The 22,446-nt window shown below is 41.7% G+C and overlaps 1 protein-coding gene across 3 annotated transcripts in view; it reads left to right on the top strand.

Annotated features, from left to right (window-relative positions):
* Positions 1-22,446, top strand: part of cenpf (centromere protein F) — a 94,445-nt gene that overhangs the window by 5,600 nt on the left and 66,399 nt on the right. For all 3 annotated transcript variants that reach the window (XM_060831467.1, XM_060831468.1, XM_060831469.1), the window contains exons 3-6: positions 2,482-2,678; positions 5,817-5,938; positions 6,297-6,388; positions 21,513-21,804. In XM_060831467.1, coding sequence (XP_060687450.1) covers positions 2,482-2,678; positions 5,817-5,938; positions 6,297-6,388; positions 21,513-21,804 — 703 coding nt within the window. The remainder of the gene's footprint in view (positions 1-2,481; positions 2,679-5,816; positions 5,939-6,296; positions 6,389-21,512; positions 21,805-22,446) is intronic.

Below are 22,446 nucleotides of genomic sequence, written 5' to 3'. Positions count from 1 at the left end.
ATTTAACTCATTCTGCTTAACATATATGCAATGTATAGTAAAACTAAGCTGAAAATGTGTTGCTGGTTAAAGCACAGCAGGTCCGACAGCATCCAAGGAACAGGAAATTCGACGTTTTGGGCCAGAGCCCTTTCCTGATGAAGGGCTCTGGCCCGAAACGTCGAATTTCCTGTTCCTTGGATGCTGTCGGACCTGCTGTGCTTTAACCAGCAACACATTTTCAGCTCTGATCTCCAGCATCTGCAGACCTCACTTTTTACTCTATAGTAAAACTAACCCATCATTTAAAGATGATATTTTTGATTGCATGCTTGATCATATTGCAAGTTTCCTTAAGTACCAAGTGCATTGGTATTTACTACTAGTGTCATCCTTGTGGAGGTTAATGTGGTTCAGGTCTAGTAACCACCAATAATAAATTTCTTAAATGTATGAGAAATCCATTTTAAGTCTATTCTGGAAATATTAAAAATAGCTTTATACAACCCAAACCCCAAATAGCTACAGTTTACAAGTTAAGATATCTAAAGGTTGAGAATTTTCCTATGTGCAATTGACCAAAGTTATTTCAACAGTGGTGTTTCCAGCAAAATGAACTATTGCGAAGAATGAGATCAACAGTGCTGGAGACCACTGCTGTCTTGCAGACTACCAGTGGGCCGGTGTTCCAACATTAATCCCATGTGGATTAGGTAAATAGCATCAACAAAAGAATCATGTGCTTCAAGTAACAGGCCACTCACCACTTTTCCACATCACTTTATCAAAGTTAACAGCATTAGACATATGATGCAATATCAGCTTAGCTGGAGCACTTTAACCTCTTCACAGTTGTAAATTGAATTCATTTTCCGAGCTGATTCTTTTGTGCGATGCACTAAACAGTTTCTGTTAAACAGATTTAAAAGTGTGCAATTTCTACCCATATCATGATAATATTTATTTATCATTCTACTAAAATCACTAAAACAGATTATTTATCTAAATGCTGATTTTGGGATCTTGTGTGAAAGTTGACTTTGTTGGTCTCCTACATGAGAATAGTGACTTTCAGAATACTTTTGACAGTGGAACAAATTAGAAGAATTTGAAGTGTGGCGTATAAATGATGTTCATATTAAGGCAATAGATAAATGACGGGGACATTTAGATGTTAAAAACAGTACAATTTTGCTACTGAAGTATAGTCTTTTCTAAATGAGTTATGTAGTAATAGAGAATGTATTATGATTGTACATTTTTGCTGTTGGAAATAAAACCAATGAGAGAGCCTATATGGAAAGTTCAGTAAATGCAAACGAAAGATAAAATTTATTGGAAGAACATGTACAATTATGAAACTTTCTAAGTAAAAACAATATAAATAGAGCATGTGAAATAATATGTTAACATTTATTTTATAACAATAACTTTAGGCGTTTGGGTGATATTATAATCAAGAATATTTCGTATTCATCATTATATTTTATTAAAATTGGAGTTCAGAAGGAGATCATTCAACCTCTCATTTCTGTGCTGCCTTTCTGCAAGAGCAAGTTCTATTAGTCTCACATCCCTGGCTTTACTACTTAGCCCTGCTATTTTTTTTCCCTTTGGCTAAATATTTAATCCCCTTTTTGACAGTCAGAATTCCATTCGCCTGAAAGATTGGTATAAGCAATATGTTTTCAGAATGATAACTATGAAACTATCGTTGATTATTGATTCACTAATGTCCTTTTATGGAAAGAAATCTGCCATCTTTTCCAATCTGATTGACATGTGATCACAGAACTACATAAATGTGATTAAATATTGGCTCCCATCTAAAATGGTTGATCAGTTCAAGCACAAATAGGGATAGGTAACAAATATTAGCCTTGCCAATGACACACACATCTCATGAAAGAATAAAGGAGAAATTTCTGCTGGTGAATGCCACTTGGGCACCTGTAGAAGATGCCTGCACCAATATGGATAAAAGGGTTATTCTTTTGTTATTACCACAATTATGGAACTGAATTGAGCAGACAAATTTTTTTCTTGCCTGCTCCCTTTTCCAGTGGACGTGGGCATACAGTGAACCTGTGGCGAAAGAATATTGTGGTAATGCTCTTTAACTCCAAAGCAGCTGACGGTGTGACTGCAGTGGGAGAAGAAAGATGATTTCCCCTTTCCTTGACAGAAATTCATCCTGTTTGTTTAGAAGTCTTCTGATTCAAGACTGTATGAGAGTACTATCAACACCTGTATGATATTTATAAATTCATGCTTTATGCATAATTTGACTTAAATCTATTCTCACTGTGGTGCATCTGTGGGGAAAATACATACTGAAGCTCATGGTTTGAAATCAACAAACAGCTAAAAATAGCTACTGAAGATTCATAGCCTATTAACACGTTAAAACTTTCAGAAAAGGGACAAAACAGAGTTAAAATAACTGCAATATTTCTTTCAATGGTTGAAAATATATTTTCCATGACTTTGTTTGTAAATCAGGTGGAGAATGAGAAGACTGAAACCAGCGCTCTGAAGCGTGAACACCAGAACCTAATCGAATCATGTGAAAACCTTGAGAAAATCAGACAGAAAATTTCCCATGATCTGCAAGTGAAGGAATCACAAGTTAATTATCTGGAAGGACAGCTTGCATCAAACAAGATACGGATGGATAAACTTGAGCAAGAGAACAAGAGGTAAAGTGGATTATATATTGTGTTGATAAATTTGGCTCAAGATATTATAATGCATGGACATACAAAGTACTAAAGAGGCACTGTTTGTTACCAAAAGTCGGGGATGAAGCACTGCTGCAAACAATGCTATCAATTAAGTGACCCAGATTAACTCTACCTTGGTGAACTATGTCTTCCTCATATTAATGTAAGACTTTGAAATGTATTCCCACACAGAAAACATATGACCCCCAATTTCTTGGTTACCAATGTTAATTGAAATTATGAAATATCAGGAAACCTGCTGGTATAATAGTTAGCCACCAGAGGGCGATAGTTAAATTCATGAAGCAGTTTGAATTATTCTTTGAATAACAGAGCAGATTTGCAGAAGATGTTTCATCCTATATCTAGTGTTTTAAGATTAGATTCCTTACACTGTGGAAACAGGCCTTTCGGGCCAACAAGTCCACACCGACCCTCTGAAGAGTAACCCACCAGATCCATTTCCCTCTGACTAATGCACCTAACGCTATAGGCAATTTAGAATGGCCAATTCACCTGGCCTGCACATCTTTGAACTGTGGGGGGGGGATCTGGAGCATCTGGAGGAAACCCATGCAGACACTAGGAGAATGTGCGAACTCTGCACAGACATTCGCCCAAGGCTGGAATCGAACTTGGGTCCCTGGTGCTTTAAGGCAGCAGTGCTAACCACTGAGCCACCGGAGATATTAAATTAAAATGCTGGAGAAACTCAGCAAATGTAGTAATTTGGAGACTGAAACTTAGTTTGTGTTTCAAGTCTAATATTACTTCAATACTCCTACCTGTAATTATGAAAGTAAAAGAGCACTTCAGTTTACCCAGTTCATTTGGTGATAGGCTAAGTTGTAAATACAAGAAAATTCACCATTTATGCTAGCTAATTGTTCTATACAAATGCCAATGGCTGTGTTAGAATTGTCTTTGCTTTCTCTGCAACATGGAGATAAACATTTGCCGTATTTCTATTCTTCATCACTATCTTGTAAATTCCAAATTACATTCATAGCATATACTGATTTTAGTTGCTCTTTACACTTTCAAATATTGCCAAAATTTTCTTTAGAATTTTTGGTAAGTTTATTTTCTGTTTGTCTCTGCATGTACCCAAAAGCTTACTACGCACTACAAATAACTTTTTTGAAATGGAATAACTGTGTTATAGGTAAATATGGCAGCTGTTAGTATGAGGCAGTGCTGTAATGATATTAAATGTGGTAAAACCGTCTTCTGGCTTTTTACTTCGTTGTACAGCATGGAAACAGACCCTTCGGTCCAACCAGTCCATACTAAAAATATCCCAAACTAAATTAGTCCCACCTGCCTGCTTCTGGTTCATATCCCTCCAAACATTTCCATTATTAATTTTGAAAATAAATAACGTACGAATTACAAGCAATGTAGGCCATTAAGCCTTCAAGCTTGCTCCACCATATTCAATATATTCATAGCTGGTCTCAGGTAAACTCAACCGCGTTCCACCTTTCTGATAACTTTTTAACCTCTTTGCTTATTAAGAATATTCAAGGACTCTGCTGCTTCTACCCTTTTTTCAGAAAGAGTTACAAAGACTCATGGCTTGCTGAGAGGAAAAAAGAGCATTTTGGCCCTGTATAAATGAGTTGTCCCTGACTTTTAAATAGTGATCCTCCCCAGTTCCAGATTCTCCTGTCTGGAGAAACACCATCTCCACATCTAAACCGTCAAATACACTCAGGATCTTTTGATGTCAATTAAATCATCTTTTTATTTCTCTAATCTGTGAGCCTAGCATATCCAACCTTTCCTCATAAGATAACCCATTGATCCCTGTGGTACACAACACATTACATCTTGATGTGGAAAAGATCTATTAATGCTGCTTATTAGCCAACCAATTTTCTATTCATGTCAATTTGTGACCGACACACAGATCTTGCCTGCTTGCTCACCAATGAGCTGAATTTCTTGAATTAGATATCGGAGGGTAACTGGTGTTTTGTGCATTGGATGCTAGCAACCTGTCAATTTTCAGAAAAGAGGATAGAGATTTGAATTTTAAAAATCTGTATTCAAAATAACGTGATTTCAGAAGTTATCCTCATAAATTTAACATTTAATATAATGGTATAATCTATTCTGTATTTAAGGGTATATTCCTTTTCACAAATTACATAAATTGCAATTTAACTATGAGCTCGTGTCTAACAGTTTGCTGTTGTGTAGGCTAGATAGTGATTTTCAAGTGGTGTGCTGCAGCAAAATGAGAAGTCTGCCATGGAATTTTTGGGAAGCAGTGAGCTTTACCTGCTGATAGCAGGTGCTGTTATTATGGGGCAGTGTGTCTGGCGCATGGCACTGTCAATTGTGCATGGCGTTAGTGAGTCTATCACTTTTTTACCTTTGCACTGAGTCAGTTGGATCATCTGCTGCTATTGCATTTGGTCAGGGACTCACCTGAGCAGAGCTGAGAAAATGGTAAGTGCTGGAGCTGCAGTTTGCAGAGCCAGCCCTTTCTTGGAGCTGAACCCAGGAGATTGGCTCACTGGGACTCACAGTTGGGAGCAGCTGCTGTTGCAGACAAATGGGCTTCCCCTTCATGACTGGTCCATGTGACAACCTCTGCAAGGTGGGCATGCATTGAGAGGCAGCCGGTTGATTGTTTGGATAGCATATGGGGAGCATCATCGATTGCTCTGTATCTCCATTGCTACGATGGCATATTAAATGCAAGTAAATGTGACATGTGTGAATAATTCACTGGGTATGCTGTGAAATTACTTGCCTCGTTGAAGAGTGCATTGATGCTGAATAGGTTGGGAACCATTGGGCGAGGAGTTAGAAGCTGTAAAATAAAATTGGTGGCTAGATTGCATATTGCATAGCCATTTGTGGAAAATGTAAGAAATATAGGTCCAGGGAATTAATAGTGATGCAAATTATCTCGACGCCCAAGAAAACTGATGCAGACAAGTCAATTGCCTAACTCAGTTTTTATCATTTAAATAGGTTGAACTATATTTGAAAGATTTTTCTATGTTAGTCTGTGAAATAAACTAAAAAATAATTCTACTTCTGTGAGCATAAGGGCAGCTAGATCAGGTTTTCATCTAACTAGCAATCTTGTTTTTATAGATACAAATCGGAACTTGAACGAAGCCAACAGACTGTAATGCCAGGGGATGCACAGTCTAGAACACCACAAAGAAATCTCTCTGGACCTGTGACACCAACTAAGAATATCGCTGGAAAGCTCGGTTAGAAATGTTTAAAGATGTAAACATTACAGCATAAATCACAATTTGGTACTTTATTGGTAGCAGTCTGTTTTGAGATTGATATTTATGCCACCAGCGCTATTCAAGACTGTAGCATGTAATCTAAGCTGATTTTTAGTTGGTGTATCATTGATTATAGTGTTCCTTGTAGCTGCTATGCCTATGATTTGCCAATATATGGGGTCAATATGATTTGGAACACTAAGACTTAATTTAAAATTCACAGATCTGTACTGTTAACTGGGGAATAGAATCATAATTAATTTTACAGAATGTTCAATAATGTTAATTTTTATCAAATTTCTGAAGCAAAATTTAGGGTTTGTTTGATTTACAGATCCAAAACTAGAGGAACTACAGGAACAATACAATAAAGAAGTGGAAGAAAGAAAGCGATTGGAAACTGAACTAAAAACAATTCAGACCAAGGTAAGATAAATCTTTGATGTCTTTGCTGGAAATGTGCAACAAATTTGTGGACATGTCGAAAAATGACTGAAAGGTGACTGAACTGAAAAGTGTTCTCAGTTCTGGTGTAAGTATTTCTACCAAAATTGATTTTAAATGCTTCCTTGAGAGGTACATTTACATTTTGTTTTACATTTTGTTCTCTTTCATTCACTGTTAATTTATTGGTTTAATTTTGTTTTAGCAGATCAGTTCAACACTGTTTTATTTCAGATTTCCAGCACTTGCAACATTTTGCTTTTGAAATGTAAATAATCTATTAGGCTTCTAAAAATGCTGTTGATGTTAACGAGACTTATGAGGATGATATTTCAAATGGTGGTGGGGCAACACAAGCAATGGCAGATTGTCAACTCTTAATACACTTGGCCAGATTCCTTTTATTTCTATTGACTTTATTTGGATAATGAAATCTGACTGCCAAGTTGTCAGTTTTGTGCTGCTGGCCAAGAAAGTTTTTATGTATTTATATCTCTTTCTTTCTTTTAAAATTGTAAAAGAAAAAATGATCCACTTTGAGAACTCCAGTAATGGTTTTAACTTTCCTTACCCTTTTGAATGATGGTGTAAATAAGCCAATGATGAATTCAAAAAGAGGAAATAACACCTTTATTTTATTAAGGTGCTTGCTTGCCCTCTGTCCTCCATCTGTCTGACTTTAAAATTATGCCTTCTTTAAAACAGCTTCCTTTGCAGTTAGGAAATGTATTTGTTTGTTGGTTGTTTGCTTGACAAATTCCTTTTGGTCGCATGAATACAACACCAACTTTCACATGTTGAATGATGCCAGGCTAAAGTTAATTTTCTACATTGTCAATTACTACTTTCTTCCTTCTCTCCTAACCGTGCCTTTTTCTACCCACTGAACTGTGTTTGTACAATATGCCACTGGGGATAAAGGGCCAGCATTTAAATTTTATTTTTTGCTTATCCTGCTGTCTGGTTTGGTTTCCTAATTATTTTATTAGGAAATAGCTTTATTGGGACGTTAATGCTAAAATTCAAGTTTATTTTCCTTGTCTTCTGTATGGCAGATTCTGATCCTAGCTCTGCCATCTGAGAGAGTCAGCTGCAAAGCGCTTTCATTTGAGGAAAGAGATGCATAGCACTAAATCTTACCTTTTATTTGGCTTAACACCAGTTGATGTCATGTTTTTAGGAGGAAGTTTTACCCCAGGCCCAGACACACATCTCATCTTGTGTTACCAAATATTTATTAACCCATTACCACCGACCTGCCCTGATTGCATCAGTCGCATCCAATATTACTACCTGTTGTTCTGGAACAACTTGCTACCCATTGCATGTTGTCGAAAGACTAGTTTAACTGGTGCCTGTGCCGTATTTAAAAGGCTGCTGTGCGCCTGGACAAACCTTGGCATTCTGAAGCTGCCCCACTTCCACAAAAGTGGAATCTGAACATTTCTGCAAATGAAAAGATGACGCTGAGTGCCTCTGACACAGACCTGGAAGTCCTGGTTAAGTGGTGGCACAAAGAAAAGGAGTCCTCTTGCTGGAGCACTAGCAGAGGTTGTCATACCACCAGACCTGGGCAAGCAAGTCAGATGGCCAAACAGGTCAGTGCTGTCTCAGCTGTGTGGTAAAATGATTAGCAGTGCTTTAAAAAAAGTCAATGATCTTCTCTGTACCAGGGTAAGTGACACAATCTTCCCTCTATCACCTCGGACTCATTCTGTCTCTGCTACAGCACACACCTCACACATCATGCTCCACCAATCTTCATATCAACTGCAACATTTTCCCTCACCTGCTCCCAGCCTCAACTTTCCACACCACTAACCCTATACAGCCCACTCAAGCGCCTCATACCTTACACTTCACTCACTTCAGAACTTACACTTGTTCCAGAAGACCACCCCCAATAAGGTAAAAAGGGGCTGGGTGGGTGGAGGATGCCCAGTGTATGGCTTCTCAGCTAATATGTGGACAGAATCCTGGCTATCACAAGAAGATCAGAACATCTGTAAAGATGCCAAGGCACCAAATGATAAGTGGCATTATTTGTTCCACTACAACTCTGTAACATCAACAGATTGCGTTCAATGTAAGCAACTGTGCAGTTACCATTTTGGACTGTAAAAGGCTAGATCAGGGCATTTTTTAGATTGAGATTAAATACAGTGAATGTCCAAACAGACTTGGGAATTCAGGTGTACAGGTTTTTAAAATGTCAAGAACCTGTACAGACAATAATTAAGAAAGCTAATTGAATCCCAGCCTTTATATCTAGATGACTGAGTACAAGAATGATGAAATGACTAGCTCCCCAGAAGCCACCCCCAACCAGCATGGCTGAATCCTGTGCCCACCCCCTTCACCAACTTGGAGACTGACCCCCTCAATGAGGATGTTAGTATTAATAAGGTAGGATCACAATCTGAGCACCTCACTGTGAAATCTCTGCAACTGGCTGAAGGGAGAAAAATACCCAAGGCCATTGGCAAATCGGATGATTGCTGGTGACGAAGCTCTTGCTCAGTCCTTGACAGGATGGGACCCACTGTCAACAATCAGGGATTCCATCTACGTGCACAGGGATGGTGCCAGTGTAGCTGCGGAAGATGGACTGTTCCACGTGTCCTACGAAGAGGCAGGCATAGCTGGGGCCCATGCGGGTGCCCATGGCTACTCCTTTGGTTTGGAGGAAGTGGGAGGATTGGAAAGAGAAGTTGTTCAGAGTGAGGACCAGTTCAGTCAGTTGAAGGAGGGTGTCATTGGAAGGGTACTGGTTGGTATGGCGGGAAAGGAAGAAGCGGAAGGCTTTGAATCCTTCGTGATGGGGGATAGAGGTGTACAGGGACTGGATGTCCATGGTGAAGATAAGGCGTTGGGGACCGAGGAAGCGCAAATCATGGAGGTGGAGGGCATAGGTGGTGTCCCGAACGTAGGTGGGGAGTTCTTGGACTAAGGGGGACAGGACCATGTCAAGGTATGCAGAGATGAGTTCGGTGGGGCAGGAGGAGGCAGAGACAATGGGTCAGCCGGGGCGGTCAGGTTTGTGGATTTTGGGCAGGAGGTAGAAACGGGTCGTGATGCAGAGTTGTGGGATGGTGAGGTTGGAGGTGGTGGATAGGAAATCCCCTGAGGAGATGAGGTTATGGATGGTCTGGGAGATGGTTTGGTGGTGCGAGGTGGGGTCATGGTCAAGGGGGCAGTAGGAGGTGTCTGCGAGTTGGTGTTTAGCCTCAGTGGTGTAAAGATCGGTGTGCCAAATTACTACCTTGTCTGCCAGTTTGATAGTGAGGTTGGGGTTGGAATGGAGGAAGTGGAGGGCTGCACGTTCAGAGGGTGAGGTTGGAGTGGGTGAGAGGGGTGGTGAGATTGAGGCGGTTAATGTCACGGTGGCAGTTGGCTATGAAGAGATCAAGGGCAGGTAAGAGACCAGCACGGGGTATCTAGGTGGATGGGGTGTGTTGGAGGTGGGAGAAGGGGTTGTCAGAGGGTGGGCGAGACTCCTGCTTGAAGAAGTAGGCGCGGAGGCAAAGGCAGCGGAAAAATTGTTCGATGTCTCGCTGCGTGTTGAATTTGTTCCCCTACGCTCTCGGATAAACAAGTTCAACACGCGGCGAGACATCGAACAACAGGTCATCCACTTTACCAACACCTTCCACCCTGACCTCAAATTTATCTGGACTGTCTCAGACTCCTCTGTCCCCTTCCTAGACCTGTCCATTTCTTTCTCGGGCGACCGAATCAACACAGACATTTACTATAAAGCAACCGACTCCCATAGCTACCTAGATTACACCTCCTCCCACCCTGCCCCCTGTAAAAACGCCATCCCATATTCCCAATTCCTTCGTCTCCGCCACATCTGCTCCCAGGTGGACCAGTTCCAATACCAAACAACCCAGATGGCCTCCTTCTTCAAAGATCGCAATTTCCCCCCCACCAGAGGTGATTGATCGATTCTCTCCTCCACTTCCCGCTCCTCTGCCCTTGAGTCCTGTCCCTCCAATCACCACCAGGACAGAATTCCACTGGTCCTCACCTACCACCCCACCAACCTCCCATATACATCGTATTATCCGTCACCTCCAAACGGACCCCACCACCTAGGATATATTTCCCTCCCCTCCCCTCCCCTATCAATGTTCTGAAAAGGCCACTCCCTCGTCAGGTCCACACTCCCCACCAACTCAACCTCCACTCCCGGCACCTTCCCCTGCAACCGCAAGAAATGCAAAACTTGCACCCACACCTCCTCCCTCTTACTTCCCTCCAAGGCCACAAGGAATCCTTCCATATCTGCCACAAATTCACCTGCACCTCCACACATTTACTGCACCCGATGTGGCCTCCCCTATATTGGGGAGACAGGCTGCCTACTTGCAGAACGTTTGAGAGAACACCTCTGGGAGACTCAGACCAACTAACCAACCCAACCATCCCGTGGCTCAACACTTCAACTCCCCCACCCACTCCACCAAGGACATGCAGGTCCTTGGATTCCTCCATCGCCAGACCATAACACGACGGCTGGAGGAAGACGCCTCCTCTTCTGCCTAGGAACCCTCCAACCACAAGGGATGAACTCTCAGATTTCTCCAGTTTCCTCATTTCCCCTCACCCTCCTCTCTTTATTCCCCCCCACCTCCAATCTTGTCTCAGTCCCAACCCTCAACTCAGCACCCCCTTCCTAACTTGCAATCTTCTTCCTGACCTCTCCACCCCCACCCCCACTCCGGCCCATCACCCTCACCTTAACCTCCTTCCATCTATCGCATTTCCAACGCCCCCTCCCACAAGTCCCTTCTCGCTATCTTTTATCTTGGCCTGCTTGGCACACTCTCCTCAGTCCTGACAATGGGCTCATGCCTGAAACATTGATTCTCCTGCTCCTTGGATGCTGCCTGACCTGCTGTGCTTTTCCATTAACATGTTTTCACATCCTTATTTCTTCCCTGGCTTATTTGTCCAAAAGCATTGGTGTGAATGAGGTGGTCAATGATGTGTTGGCCAGCAAAATTTGAACAAACACTTCGGGACCCTGCAAATCTGTATTCCGTACAGTGTTTAGGTCTGTGGTTAATGTGTCCCTTTAAGTCCTCTCATCAGGAGGTCTGACAGCCATTTTTCTTTTTTTCCTTTTCTGTACTTTTGACTTGCTGCATGATGGAAGGATTCTGTCAGTGCACTTTGGCCAATGAATTCCAGCCTTAGCCTCTGTGATTGAGGCCCCAAACATTGAGATCCCCTTTCTGGTAACCCTTCTTGGAGCCCCAGGGGCTGTCCTTGCTATCCTGTACTGGGACATCCTGACTGTCAGGTATCTCCATGCACTTTGAGGATTTCTCCAGTATAACTGAGACATGGGTGCTTGATTACTGCACATGCTTTGTGTTGACCGTATAACCTGCTAGCACATGGTGTAGGTGTAAGATTGACATAGCATACTGCAGCATGCAAAAGTGTCTGTGGCCTTGACTGAGGATTGGTATTGGGTGAGCCAAGCTACCTGGTTGTACAAGTGCATTAATTGGAACAACAAGACCAGGCATGAATGTTGCAAGCATACAGGTAGAGGCTAAGTAAGCAAGGTTAAGATAGCAGACAAGCAATCTGAAGATACAGCCCGGGACAGTGTATAAAGTGGATGGATGTCCTTGTGCAGAAAGTGTTCTTGCAGTAGTCTGTCAGCACAAGTCTGTGCTTTCTCAGCATCTTTCCAGGGGATTGGAGAGGTGGCACGATGATCGTGGGATTAACAAATGTCAGTTGCCAGTGTCAATAGATACAACATGTATGTGGCTGGTGCCCACAATCATGCCATGAGATGCCTGTAAGCTGCTCAGTGCTAAACAGCAATTTGCAGCCAATCATAAACTGCCTGCTGCATCTGCATGCTTACCTTCAGTGACTAGTACACAAAGACACCCAGGTCTCATTCCACATACCCCTTCCTTTAATTTATAGCCATTCAGATAATAATCGGTTGCCTTTTTATTTTTGCTGCCAAAGTGAATAATCACATACACATTGTACTGCATTTGCCATACATTTACCTGTCATTCAGCTTGTCCTAATCTCACTGAAGCATTTCTGCATTCTCCTCACAATTCACCCTTCCAGCTGTCAACTGTAAACTTGGAAATAGTGTGTTAAATTTTCTCATCCAAATCATTAATACATATTGTGATTAGCTGGGGTCCTAACACTGAAGCGTGCGGTACCCCACTAGACACTGACTTCCATTTGGAACACAACTCATTTATTTCTTTCCTTTGTTTTCTGTTTGCCAACAAGTTTTCTATAAATCTCAATACTCTACCCCAATCTGAAATGCTTTAATAGGGGAAGATTATGGCTAGGCTATGAATCCAGAGGCAGGTTTGAATCCTGCTGTAGCACATGGTTGAATTTGAATTCAATTTAAAAAATGTGGACTTAAGAATTTATTAATAACCATGAAACGATTGTTGGGGGGGGGGGGGGGAAAAAACATTTGGTTCACTAATGTCCTCAGGGACCGAAATCTGTCTTCAATTAGTCTGGCCGACCTATGACTTCAGACCCGCAACGATGTGGTTGACTCTCTCGTGCCCTCTGAAATGGCCTTGCAAGCCATTCAGTTTTACCAAATGTTACAAAGTCTCAAAGAAGTAAGACCAGACAAATCACTGGGCATTTTGCTACCTAGGCACCAGAAAAGAGGATGGTAAAAAGAATGCTGTTGTCCCAACAAAGTCCTCCTCACTGTGCTTCCATATGTATGACTTATCACAGATGCCACCATCACTAACCCTGGATATGTCCTGTCTTGCCAGAGAAGTTGAGGACTGGAGATCAGAGTTGAGTGTGGTGCTGGAAATGCACAGCAGGTCTGGCAGCATCCGAGGAGCAGGAGAATTGATGTTTTGGGCATAAGTCCTTCATTAGGAAAGAGGCTTGTGGGTTCAGGGCTGAGAGATAAATGGGAGGGGGTTCTGAGGCCCAGGACCTGCATGACCTTGGTGGAATGGGAGGAGGAATTGAAGTGATCAGCCACTGGTTGGTGGGTGTGTGTGTCCCAGAGATGTTGTTTGCCGGGCTTCCTGCCCCTGGATGCTGCGTGATCTGTTGTGTTTTACCAGCACCACACTCTCTACTATCCTGTCTCACTGGCAGGATAGACCCAGCACCGTGGTATACAGTCAGTAGGGAAGTTGCTGTGGGAATCCTCAACAATGACTTTGACTTTGAACCCCATGAAGTCTCGTAGCTTTCAGATTAAATGTGAGTAAAGAAGTCGGGCGGAAGTGGGTACTACAAATGCTGGAGCTTAGAGTCAAGAGTAGAGTGGTGCTGGAAAAGCGCAGCAGGTCCGGTAGCATCCGAGGAGCAGGAAAATCAATGTTTCAGGCGAACAGGTTGATGAAGGGCTTTTGCCTGAAACGTGATTTTCCTGCTCCTCTGATGCTACCTCTGCTGTGTTTTCCAGGGCCCCTCTAATGATGAGTAAAGAAACCACCTGCTGATTACCATATACCCTCCTCCCTCAACTGACGAATCAGTACTCCTCCATGTTGAACAACACTTGGAAGCACTGAGGATGGCAAAGGCACAACATGTACTCCAGATGGGGGATTTTATCATCCACTGCTAAGAGTGTCTTACCAGCAGTGCTACCATTTGACCTGGTCACATCCTAAATGACATACTTACTCGACTGGGTCTGCAGCAGGTGGTGAGGGAGCTAACGAGGGAAAAGCATTGTTGACCTCATCCTTACCAATCTGCCAGGTGGAAATGCATCTGTCCTTGACTGTATCAGTAAGACTGACCACCACACATTCCTTGTGGAGATGAAGTCCTGCCTTCATTGTGTTGTGTGGCACAATCACCATGCTAAGTGGGACAGACTTAGCAACTCTTGAACAGATTTAGCAACTCAAGACAGGGCATCCATGAGGCTCTCTGGGCAATCAACAGTAGTGGAATTGTACTTCAATATAATCTGTAACCTTATGACCTGCTATATCCCCCCACTTGACTATTACCATTAAGTGAGGGGATTAACCCTGGATCAATGGAGAATGCAGGGAAGCATGCCAGGAACAGCACCAGATATACCTGAAGATGAAGTGTCAACCTGATGAAGCCACTAAATAGGACCACTTCCATGCCAAACATTATAAGCAGCAAGTGAGGGACAGAGCTAAGAGACCCCACAACCAGCAGATAAGATTTAAATTCTGCAGTGGTACCACATCTGGTTGTGAATGGTAGTGGATGATCAAACGACTCAATGATGGAAGAGCTCAATACATCAGTGCTAAAGATAAGGGTGTAGGTCTCCGCAATCTACAGCCAAAAAATGCCGAGTAGATGATCCATTTTGGCCTCCTGTATTGATCCTCAGCATTGCAGATACTAGTCTTTAGCCAATTCAGTTCACTCCCTGTGATATCAAGAAATGTCTGGAGGCACTGGATACTGCAAAGGCTACAGGCCCCGACAATATTCTGGCATTACTGCTGAAGACTTGTGCTCCAGAACTTGCAGCTCCCTGAGCCAAGCTGTTCCAGTACAGTTTTAAAAAAAAACTGGTATTTACTTGACAATGTGAAATTTTTCCCTAGTATGTCCTGTATGTAGAAAGCAGGACAAACCAGCCAATTACAGCCCCACCAATCTACTGGTTTTAAAAAAAAGGTCTGCAGATGCTGGAGATCACAGTTGAAAATGAGTTGCTGGTTAAAGCACAGCAGGTCAGGCAGCATCCAAGTGCTGCCTGACCTGCTGTGCTTTAACCAGCAACACATTTTCAACCCACCAATCTATTGTCAATCACCAGTAAAGTGAAGGACGGTGTCATCAACAGTGCTATTGAGCAGTACGTTCTCAGCAATAATGTGCTCAGTGACCACCAGGGTCTGCTAGGGCTACTCTGCTCCTGACTTCAAAACTGCTTTCTTTCAAACATGGACAAAAGAGCTATATTTCAGAGGTGGAGTGAAAATAACAGTCCTTGACATGAGGATGCATTCGACTAAATGTGGCATGACTGACCCCTAGCAAAACTGGAATGAACAGATATCGGGGGAAAACATTTCTGGAACACGGGAAGATGGTTGTGGTGATGGAGGTCAGTCATTTCAGCTCCAGGACATCTTTGTAGGAGTTCTTCAAGGTAGTGTGTTAGGCCCAACCATCTTCAGCTACTTTTTTATTAATGGCCTTCCCATCATTATAAGGTTCAGAAGTGGGGTTGTGCAATCATCAGTGAACAATGTTCAGCACAATTCGCATCTCCTCAGACACTGAAGCAGTCTGTGTCCAAATATAACAAGATCTGGACAATATCCAGGTTTGGGCTGACAAGTGGCAAGTAACATGTGTGCCACACAAATACCAGAGTTTGACCATCACTAGCAAGAGACAATCTAACCACTGTCCTTTGACATTCAATAGTGTTACCATCTCTGAATCCCCTACTTTAACACCCTGGGCGTTATCATTGAGAAACAAAACTGGAATCTCCACATGAATGCGGTGGCGACAAGAGCAGGTCAGAGATTAGGAATACTGTGGTGAGTAACGCACCACCTCACTCTCTCAAGCTTGTCATCTATAAGGCACAAGGCAGGAGTGAGCCACGACAACACTCAAGAAGCTTGACACCATCCAGGACAAAACAGCCTGCTTGATTGGCACAGCATCCATTCCCTGCACCACCAACTCAACAACACCAGTGAATACCATCTGCAAGATCCACTGCAGAAATTTGCCAAGGAACCTCAGACACCACCTTCTAAGCACATGTCCATGTAGATGGAAATGGCTATGAGCAGTAGATGTATGAGAACTCCACTATCATCTGTAAGTTCCCCTCCAAGCCACTCACCATCTGACTTGGAAATACAGTGTCATTCCTGCACTGTCACTGGGTCAAAATCCTGGAATTCCCTCCATGATGGCATTGTAGATCAATCTGCAGTAGGTGGACTGCAGCGGTTCAAGAAGGCAGTTTGCCACCATCTTCTCAAGGGCAACTAGGGGTGGGCAATAAATGCCAGCCAGTGATGCCCACATCCCATAAAATGAATAAATTAAAAAACAATTTTTCACAGTCTTGTGTAGGAGTAAAATTTGCAAATAAACTACTCCATTTTCTCCACTTCTATCAATTCTTATAGCTAAATCTACTGGAATTTTTTGAGGATGTGTCAAGTATAAATTCCCTTTTGTAAATCCATGCTCCCATTCCTCAATTTTTTTTTTTCTGGACCATTTATATATTTCTTCATTGGATCTAACACTGTCTAATTTCTCTGGTAAACCATAGTTTGGCTACCTTTCCCAGTTTACTTTTGTATAAGACAGGAATGAAAGATTGTTGCTGTTCATCCCCCATGAAGTCCTGCCCATAAAAGATACTCCTAATAACAAAGGTAGACCTTGCCAGACTTTTCACCTGCCTGTGCTACAAACTTCACTATAGCCATGAATTCTGTTAATGAGCTCCAATCTAGCACTTCTCACAGGTAGCATCTTCATCTAGAATTGTAAAAGCATGGAGTTTGATCATTACAAATATAATTGTCTGGAAAATAAAATAAGGCAAGGTTTGATATTTACCAATTAATAATATTTTACTATAAAATCACTGGCATTCCAAATTTTAAAAAATAAATTCATGTTTCATCTATCAACTGTTATAAGTCTTACCTTATCTCTAACAAGTTTAGGAGATCAAGAACTTCTTAGACCAGGTCTGAAACTGTCTTCAAGCCCCTTTGCTGCTTTCCTCTCCCTTGTTTGCTTGCAGCCTGAAACCTTGTCTCTAGTTTTCATTCTGTCTTCCTCACCTGGTTTGTTGCATCAAACCTATTGATCCTTTGGATTGTCAGCAGCTAAATGGAAACCGGGTCAATGTTCCTTCATAATCTCCATGTTAACAGTCATTTCAAGCAGTCTGTGTCCTATCTACCACCCCTCGTTCCTTTACAAACTGCCATTGCTACCCTATTATAGAAAGCCTTTCACACCTGTCTTCAATTTCTCTCTCATATATCGTTGAACTCTCTGATTCCTTTGGTGTTAAAGCTCAAGTTTTCCTATTGTTTTTTGCACCTTGTGGTAATATCTTTCAATGTGGGGGAGGGATAGTCACCTGTCACGTGTGTTCTGAAGCCACCTAGCTAGCTTCTCTCCCCAGAGAGTGGCTACATGTTGATTAGCAATAATAGGGCTTTTGCCTCCCTATATAATAAAGTATTAATCCAGAAACTCCGCTAAAGGTCTGGGGATCTAGGTTATAATTCGATAAAGAAAAGGTTGGAATTAATATATTAGTGAACCAGATGGCTTTTCATAATCACCAATTCTGTTCAGGCAAGGAAATCTGCCACCCTCACCTAGACTGGATTACATGTGATTCCAGATCCACTAGAATATGGTTGACTCTCAACTTCCCTCTGAAGTTGCCTAGCAAATCACTGTTATATCAATCTTTATAAAATCTCAACAAAGGATTGAATGTGGATAGACCACTGGAAAAGACAATGACAGAAACAGCCCTGTCTACTCTGCAATGTTCCCCTTATTAAATTGGCATGGGATCATACCTTACAGACAATGTCCCAGACACCACGACCCCTGAATATGTCCTGTCCCATAGGCAGGAGAGACCCAGCAGAGATGGTGGCACAGTAGTATACAGTTGGGAGGGATTGGTCTTGGGTGTCCTCAACATTATTCCAGACAGCAGAGGCCCTGATGAGATTTGGGCAATAGTACTTAAGACTTCTGCTCCAGAACTGCTCTCATAGCCAAGCTCTTCCAGTACACCTACAACACTGGCATCTACCTAACACTGGAAAATTGCCTAGGTGTGTGCTACACAAAAAGCCGGGCATATTCAACCCGGCCAACCATTGTCCTGTTAGTGTACTCTCAATCGTCATAAAGTGATGATGTCATCAGCAGTGCCATTAAGCAACACCTACTCAGCAATAACCTGCTTTTTGACGCTCAGCTCCTGACCTCATTACAGCCTTGGTTCAAACATGGTCCAAAAGAGCTGAATTCCAGAAGTGAGATGAGATTAACCATCCTTGATGTCAAGGATTCCTGATGAAGGGCTTATGCCCGAAACGTCGAATTTCCTGATCCTTGGATGCTGCCTGACCTGCTGCGCTTTAACCAGCAACACATTTTCAGCTCTGATCTCCAGCATCTGTAGACCTCACTTTTTACATCCTTGATGTCAAGCCTATATTTGACCCAGAATGGCATCCAAGTACCCCGAACAAAACTGGAATCGATGGTTATCAGAAGGCAAACTCTCTACTAGTTTGAGTCGTACCTGGCACATGGGAAAATGGTTGTGATTGTTGGAAGTCAGTCATCCCAGGTCCACGACATCTTTGCAGGAATTCCTTGGGGTAGTGTCCTAGGTCTAAACCATTTTCAGCTGCTTCATCAGCAACTTCCCACCATTATAAAGTCAGAAGATGCAATGATTGCTGATGATTGCATAAATTTCAGCACCATTTGTTACTCTTCAGATACTGTAGCAGTCCATGTTTAAAAAAACACTATCTGAACAATATCCAGGCTTGGGCTGACAAGTGGCATTCATGTCACACAAATGCCAAGCAATGGCTATCTCCAATAAAAGATAATCTAATCATTTCATTTTGACATGCAATTGCGTTACCATCACTGACTCCCCAATATTAACACCTTTGTTGTTACTGTTGACCAGAAACTCGACTAATCTTGCCAAATAAACACAGCAGCTGCAAAAGTAGGTCAGGGACAGTGAGTAATACTGCAGTGAATAACTTGCATCCTGTGTCTCCAAAGCCTGTATAAAATTTACTAGAAATGTGAAGTTATACTCCCACTTTCCTGGGTGAGGGCAGCTCCAACAACATTGAAATAGCTTGACACCATGCTGGTCAAAATAGCCTGATGATTGGCATCACATCCACAAGTATTAACTTCTGATGCTAACAGTGGTGTGTGCTATCTACAAGATGGACTGTAGAACTTTACCAATGTTCCTTAGACAGACCTTCCAATCCCAAAGCGATTCCATTTAGTAGGACAAGTGTTGCATATAAATGAGAATACCATCACCTGGAAGTTCCCCTCCAAGCCTCTGAACATCCTGACTTGGAGACATATCTCCAGTTTTCACTGTTGCTGGGTAAAAGTCCTGGAATTCCCTCCATAAGGACATTGTAGCTCAACCTACAGCATGTAGACTGCAGCGGTTCAAGAAGGCAGGTCAGCACCACCTTCTCAAGGGCAATTAGGGATGCTGGCTAACCAGAAATGCCCATGTCCCATAAATGAATTTTTTAAAAAAAATTGCGTTGGGGAAATTGGAGAGCCAAAAGCTCGAAAGTTGAGATGAAAAATACAGCTGAAAGCAATGTTTCCTCTAAATGTTTTCATTGTACATGGTTTCTTAGTATTAATGCATGGTACTTTTCAATTTTGTATACACTGCATCCACAGCATCTTACATAGGACCCTCTGAGTGTGCAGTTGCATGCATCCACAGCTGACTGGAAACACTGACAGTAATTTTAGGTTTGCCCAGTAATGGAGTTAGGGTTGTGGCTGCCAAAAGTGACAATGAAGCATTTGGAGATACTATATTAATTTGAGATGATGGAAATGGACACTGGGTAATTTTAAGAGGCTGATAGTAAGAATGGGTAGAAGGGCTTGTATGAAGGAGACCTTTTGTATGGACTGTGGGGATGGTGGAGGCAGTGAATTCGGAGGAGAGAAAGCAAGAGAAGCAGTAATAAGTTTTTTGAGGGTGGGAAGATGGAATTTGGGGTATAATTTAGTGAGATACATTTGTTGGGGCTTAAAGTGAGGGAAGAAACCATGGTTTTAAAGGGAGGAATGGTGACTTGTTCAACAGGGGATAGAGCCAGTGGAGTAGAAGTGAGACTAAAGTACAATTTGGTGGTTAAAAGCCACACCAACACTAGTGATTTGGTAAGCAGTTTCTCAAAAACCTTGTTTGGAGGGGAGGCTCCACTCAGGGGCAAAGTGTTGGCAGAATGTGGTAATGATTATTGGTGTAGTGACCAAGTCAAATGGTTCAAATGACTGACACAACAAAGACATTAGTAAGGTGAGTACCCTGCAGGATCAGGAAAAAGTTCCAAGATAGAACATTTGTATTGGATATTTGTTTGTTCTCATCTTTCAATGCCCTTATTGCTAAACTATTGTATTTCTGTAAGATACCCCAATCATACAATTGATTCTACAGTTCATCCTACTAAACTTAGTTTGAAAACCTCCTGTCCTTTCCGTCCACTGGCAGCTCTGTGTTCAGCTACTTAGGCTCTATGCTCTGCAATTCTGTCTCTGAGCTCTCAGCCTTTCCACATTCCTATGCTCCTTTAGGATCCTTGTTAAAATTCGGTTCTTTAACAGTGCTTTAGCTCCTCCCACTGGTTTCTTTGGTTTGGTGACTTTTTTTGTTATACCTTTTTGAAGCACTTTGCAATATATTCCATTTTAGTAATTTCATAAATACTGAGTAATATTGTGGTAGTTCTTGATAGTTCTCATCTCTAATGTAGCAAGGCACTTTCCTGATGACCTGGATTGTACAATGAATGAGTACACTTTCCTGCTTTTGTAATCTGGTTTATATCTATGCTGACTATAAATTAAAATCCATACAGCAATAGGAGTTTCAGATTAACAAACATATTTAAAAGTAGAGCACTTGTTGTGGTTCTGTTCGCCGAGCTGGGAGTTTTTGTTGTAAATGTTTCGTCCCCTTTCTAAGTGACATCCTCAGTGCTTGGGAGCCTCCTGTGAAGCGCTTCTGTGCTGATTGCTCCAGCATTTATAATATATACTATACATTATATACTATAAATGCTGGAGGAATCAGCACAGGAGCGCTTCACAGGAGGCTCCCAAGCACTGAGGATGTCACCTAGAAAGGGGACGAAACGTTTGCAACAAAAACTCCCAGCTTGGCGAACGGAACCACAACAACGAGCACCTGAGCTACAAATCTTCTCACAAACTTTGAGTAGAGCACTTGTTAGAGAACTCCTTTCTGAATTGAATTTTTTTTCCCATTTTTCAGTTGTCTAACCAGACGCAGTCTCAAAGCACCGCTGGCCATCGGAATATGGCACATCAGCGATCCTCTTTTGTATTTCCATGGCAACAAGAACAAACTCCAAGTCACCAAACCTCTCATTCACTAGAAACCCCAATGAAGAAGGGTATTGCCATGAATTTTCAATGGGACCAAGAAGAAACTCCCTTGAAGCATTGTCCCAAATCATTGCAAAAGACTACACACTCAACAAGCTGGATTAATAACAGTGTGGACAGCTCTAAGCAGGAGGACCGACTGAAGTTACAAAATCAAGGTATTGCAGTGATCCAAAAGTAATTACTCATAACTAACCATTTTGAGAGAAATTGCTTTCAGAAACAATTTTATAATTCTATAAAGCATGAGGATCACAAGTAGTGAGCAAACAAATATTATACCCATGTCACTAAATATACTTCTCGATTTGTCCATCTCACTTGATCATTCTAATCTTTGAGGTGTCCTACAGTGTTCTTCAATTTCTTACTTATAGTTAACATTCTTTATTCTAAGTAATGCACCCTGAATTCAACTTTAGAACTGATCCCTGTACTGCATAAGAGTAAATCTTTTTACCTTTCACATAGTTAAGTATTCACTACATCCAAACTAGTATCAATTTTGTACTATATCTTTGCATCCACTAAGATGTGGATTACTCAAATTCATTTTGTAGAAGACATTTATAACAGGGTTGAAATGAAGACTCTGAAAGATTGAAGAGGAGCTCATTCAATCCTAAGAATCCTTTATTTGATAAATAATATATATTTTCTGCAATTTAATCTTTATACCGATTTATATACTATATCTTTCTGATTATCTCATGGCATTTTTAAAAAAATCATTAAATTAATTGCCCTGAATTAGAGTAAATCAACTAATTGAGCGTATAAGAAATTCTTAGGTTTTCTTT

This window comes from Hemiscyllium ocellatum, chromosome 10, assembly GCF_020745735.1.
Source record: "Hemiscyllium ocellatum isolate sHemOce1 chromosome 10, sHemOce1.pat.X.cur, whole genome shotgun sequence".
Classification (NCBI taxonomy): Eukaryota; Metazoa; Chordata; class Chondrichthyes; order Orectolobiformes; family Hemiscylliidae; genus Hemiscyllium; species Hemiscyllium ocellatum.
This window is presented reverse-complemented; position numbering and strand designations above follow the sequence as displayed.